The sequence below is a fragment of the Arachis hypogaea genome, chromosome 17 (genome assembly GCF_003086295.3).
Source record: "Arachis hypogaea cultivar Tifrunner chromosome 17, arahy.Tifrunner.gnm2.J5K5, whole genome shotgun sequence".
In the NCBI taxonomy this organism is placed as follows: domain Eukaryota; kingdom Viridiplantae; phylum Streptophyta; class Magnoliopsida; order Fabales; family Fabaceae; genus Arachis; species Arachis hypogaea.
This window is the reverse complement of record NC_092052.1, coordinates 41,823,604-41,828,411: the sequence shown is the minus strand read 5'-3', so window position 1 is coordinate 41,828,411 and position 4,808 is coordinate 41,823,604. Positions and strand designations below refer to the sequence as shown.

At 31.9% G+C, this 4,808-nt stretch overlaps 1 protein-coding gene across 1 annotated transcript; it reads right to left on the bottom strand.

The window, feature by feature from the left end:
• Positions 1 to 933: 933 nt before the first annotated feature.
• Positions 934 to 3,813, bottom strand: LOC112766180 (receptor-like cytosolic serine/threonine-protein kinase RBK2). The gene is made up of 7 exons (XM_072222787.1): positions 3,580 to 3,813; positions 2,736 to 2,891; positions 2,523 to 2,602; positions 2,298 to 2,433; positions 2,112 to 2,186; positions 1,838 to 1,946; positions 934 to 1,182 (listed from the first exon to the last, which is right to left on the bottom strand). The coding sequence occupies exons 2-7, from the start codon at positions 2,814 to 2,816 to the stop codon at positions 1,124 to 1,126; spliced, it is 540 nt and encodes a 179-aa protein (XP_072078888.1). The 5' UTR covers positions 2,817 to 2,891; positions 3,580 to 3,813; the 3' UTR covers positions 934 to 1,123.
• Between the last annotated feature and the right edge of the window lie 995 nt (positions 3,814 to 4,808).

Sequence of the window (4,808 nt, the reverse complement as noted above, 5' to 3'; positions counted from 1 at the left end):
CGTTTTTCTTGTAGTGAAAGGTCATATGAGATAATAATTTGATGAAATATAAGTTGCAAATGACAAAAAGTCTCTCTCTCTTTTTTTTTAATTTCCAAAAAAAAATATTCAAAAATAAACTAACATCAGTAGATATCATTTTAAAGCAAAATAATATTTTCACACAAGTTACATATCATACGAATAAAATTCATATAATGATGGGTCCATCACAAATACCAGCACAATATTAATATTTAGTCTTTGGACAAAAATATTAATTTGTAATCGGTTTTTAACACAATAATCAAACATTGATAATATACTACAAGAAACATTGTTAAAATCGACGGCCAAATTGACGGCTAGGCCGTTGATAATATTAAAAATCGACGGGAAAATAGACGGCAGCCTTGGTCGCTATTAAGCTTGTCGATTTTATAAAATTCTAATAAAATCGACGGCTTGCCTAGCCGTCGATAATAATTTAATAAAATTGACAACATTTCCGTCTATAATATGAGTTTGAGAATTTTACCTTTTTACTAAAATTGACAACGTTGCCGTCGATATTATTATATAAAATCGACAATAATTTTGTCTATAATATGAGTTTGTGAATTTTGCCTTCTTAATAAAATCGACAACATTACCGTCGATATTATTATATAAAATCGACAGCGTCTTTGTCAATATTTGATTCAATAAAAGTGACACAATGGCCGTCGATTTAATTGTTTATTTAAATTTAAAAAGCGACAACGCTGTCGTCGATTTTAATAGCTATATTTTTTATTATTTTTTCTATTTAAAAAATAATAAACAAGTAAAGCAAATAAAATTTACACAGAATATTAGAAAACAAGATAAATAAACTTTTAAATATAAAAATAAAATTTATACTAAATATTAGATAATAAATTTACAAAGTTATCAAAATAATAGATAATCCTCTAGCATAAAAAAATTTGTTCAATATTATATAATAAACGGACATTAAATTAAAACTTGTTCAATGAAACTTTAGTGTCGTACCATTATCCAAAGTAGTGTATGTATCGAATAATAATTGAACAACTAAAAAAATAAATATTTGATAGGAAAGCATGTAAAAAATCTAGTCCTATACTTGCTAGGAATTAAGCTAAGAGAATATGTAAAGAGTGGAGCGAAGAAGAATCAACATTAGACTTGAGGAGGTGCCTACAATGGAGAAAGAAAGAAGAAGCTAATTAATTAACATGAAGAGTAGAATGGAGAAATGGAACAACATATAGAAATTATATTGGTGGACATAAATGGGACCTCTTATAGTCTTATATATTTTCTTCCCCTCATTTTATATGTGATGGTGCTGCAATACATGTCCTCGTATATACTTCATGCCCTGCATAGTTCTGGAATTTTGCTATATATTATTCAATCCCTTAAGGTCTTAGTGTGAAACTTCATTGTATTCCACTTAATGGCTTCACTCAAATTATAAAAAACTACTGTATTATATGTTGTAATTAGTCAAAACACATTTAGTAGTTGCATATCAAATAAGAACAAAGAACCCAGCTAGAGAATTAGGATTAACTGTGACATCGTCTGTTTGAGGTTCAATTAACCATCATTAATTTAAGATTTATTTATTCTTTCTTTCAATTAAACATCTACTGTTAATTGGTACAGATGTGGTAGAGTTATTCAAAGAGAAAGGGCCACTACCCACTCCTCTACCCTGGTTGTCATATAATGCTACTTTTTTAAAAATTTATTCTTATGTAAAAGAATTTTGAGATTTTGCTACATTTTTTCCCCAACAGAAAAATTTCATTTCGAGAATGAAACAAGAGCATTGCAAGGAAAAAACCTGTTAACAGCAAAAGAAGAACATCGCAACTACAAAGCACCAGAGAGATCAGTTCTTGCTTGGGGCAAAAAATCCACTCAGTTCCTATGGCCAAGGTAGCATAACCTGCCTAAAATGTAAAGAAACAACAAGCCAACTCACTCAATAATTTGAACAAACACAAGATATGCATAACAACTCAAACAACTTTTTCAATTCAACCAGAACATTAATGCCTACCAAATCAATTAGCCAACAATCGATTAATTAAAACAAAGAATAGATTTGAACTTGCCAGTAACATGCAATAGAAAACACTTCCAAAAACCCTTGCAGGCTTGCGGTGAGCCAATATATCATTTATCATTGCCTAAAAATAACTGCACAATTTAGTCAAATCATTTAACTGCACGAGTTTTCACTTAGCACAAGACTATGCTAGTTTTCAATGTTATAATCACTTATTTGGACAATTACATACCCACATGATAAGACTTTTTTGTGAGCTATCCAAAGCTTGTCTTCCAGTGATTAGCTCCAATAATAGCACACCATAAGCATATACATTAGTTTTCTCATCTACTATTCCATGCATGAAGAATTTATGGGGAAGGTACCTGTTAGTGACAACAAATCAGAATCAAAGGATTAAGAACACTACTATCTACAAAGAATATACTAAGAAACTTGTTATAAATGTATAGACCTGAATGTGCCTTCTACTTTGCAAACAGTATGGTGAGTCCATTGGTCAGATAACCACTTTGCTAGGCCAAAATCAGATATCTGGAGATTGAATCAGAGGAAGAAAATTAAGATTATATAACTAATGTGATCTAGAAGCATAAGAAATTCTGAAGTTAAAAACACACACATATATTTATACACAAATACATAGTGATGATTTTTGACGTTCGACCTGAGGCTCAAAATTCTCAGAGAAAAGAATATTAGAAGCCTTGATATCCTTGTGAATGATCCTTCTTTGACATCCCTTCATGAAGATAGCAAAGTCACTCGGCAGTTCCCAAAATAATCCTAAATCTGAGACTCCAATTGAGCTTCTCTCTAGGCCCTGACGATGAACAAAGTAGTAAGAAACCAAAAATGTCATTACAAGCTTCATATTTTAAGACTTAATCATAGGGTCACCATTCATGTCACCAAATTTCAATAATGAGCATCAACCAAAATTAAGTAATTTTTTCTAAACCAGAGCATCCCCATAATGCATAACTCACAATTTCAATTCTATAAACAGTAATCAAATTATAGTTGGAAAAAAATATTAGCAGTAACAACAAGAGGAAAAGAAAAAGAACAAGTAATTGACGATACAGAACTTCATCAAGGCTGATTTCACTGAGAATTTTCTCTTCATTGATATGCTTTGGCAATGGAAGTTAAACCAATATACCTGATTGCATACATTTTTTGCCTCAAACATGAGCTAAAAATAAAAGCTTGGAATGGTAACAAGTAACATAAATCTAATACTGTGAACATCAGGGTTAACATTGAGCTGGTGAACTTGCTTAATCAAATTGGATTCGGAAACTTGTTCCGGAAGGTCAATGTCGAAGGACTTAATCCCTAATTCAGCACATGTCTTTCTCTTCATTCCCACATAACTCTATGAGTCCTTCTTGTTCCCTACTATCACCACCGCCAGCCTCAGAACTTGCAACAACACCATCACATTACATTATTCTAATTCCCAATTTTGAGTAGGTTAGACTGGGATTGGGATCGGAATTGAGTACCTTGCCGTACTTTTGAGAGAGGAAGCACACTTCATCCGCGATCTCAGATCTAATAGTTAGCGGCACCGCCTTGCTGTTTATTACGGAGCGACAGTGGCGCGAGTGTGTCAGAGCGACGACGGGCACAGGAGCAGCAGAGCGATGGCGGCACGGAAGTAGTGGAGCCACAATGGCACAGTGGCACAGTGGCAGCAGAGAGGGAAGGTTGGTGAAATGCAGAAGCCCAAATTGGGGTTAGTTAATTTTTTCTGGTAAAATGTAAGCGGGAATTGAGCGAAACGAGAGACGCGAAAAGTTTATCTTAGGTAATTTTTTGTTTATAAATATCGACGGTAACTTCGTCGATTTAATTAAAATAGAAAATCAACACCGTAGCTGTCTATTTTATTTAATAAATCTATATCCTTCATTTAATTTTAAAAAGAGATATTGATCGTTTAAAATTATCGACGACAAAAGATGTCTATTTTATAATTATTAAAATAGATGACTTGTGTGTCGATTTTAAAGAAAAAAAAGTGAAACGAGGAACGCGGTATTGATCGTTTAAAATTATCGACGACAAAAGATGTCTATATTATAATTATTAAATAGACGACTTGTCTGTCGATTTTAAAGAAAAAAAAGTGAAACGAGGAACACGGGAAGTAAGGACGGAGTAATTTTTTGTTGATAAAAATCGATTTTAGTTAAAATAAAAATCAACAACGTTGCCGTCTATTTTATTTATTAAATCTATACCTCTCGTTTAATTTCGAAAAGAGATCTCGATCGTTTAAAATTATCGACGACCAAAGCTGTCTATATTATAATTATTAAAATAGACGACCTATGTGTCGATTTTAAAGAAAAAAAGTAAAACGAGACACGTGGAAAGTAAAGGGGTATAATTTTTTGTTGATAAAAATTGACGGTAAATTCGTCGATTTTAATTAAAATAAAAATCAACAGCGCTGCCGTCTATTTTATTTAATAAATCTATACCCTTCATTTAATTCCGTAAAGAGATCTTGATCATTTAAAATTATCGACGACAAAAGCTGTCTATATTATAATTATTAAAATAGACAACCTGTGTGTCGATTTTAAAGAAAAAAAAATTTCAGCCTTCTCCGCCGTCTGTAATGTGACGATAAGAGGAAGAACCTTAAAAAGTTATCAAAATAATAGACGACAAGGTCGTCGATTTTAATATTTTATTTCTAATTATTTCTTTTTTATTTTATCGA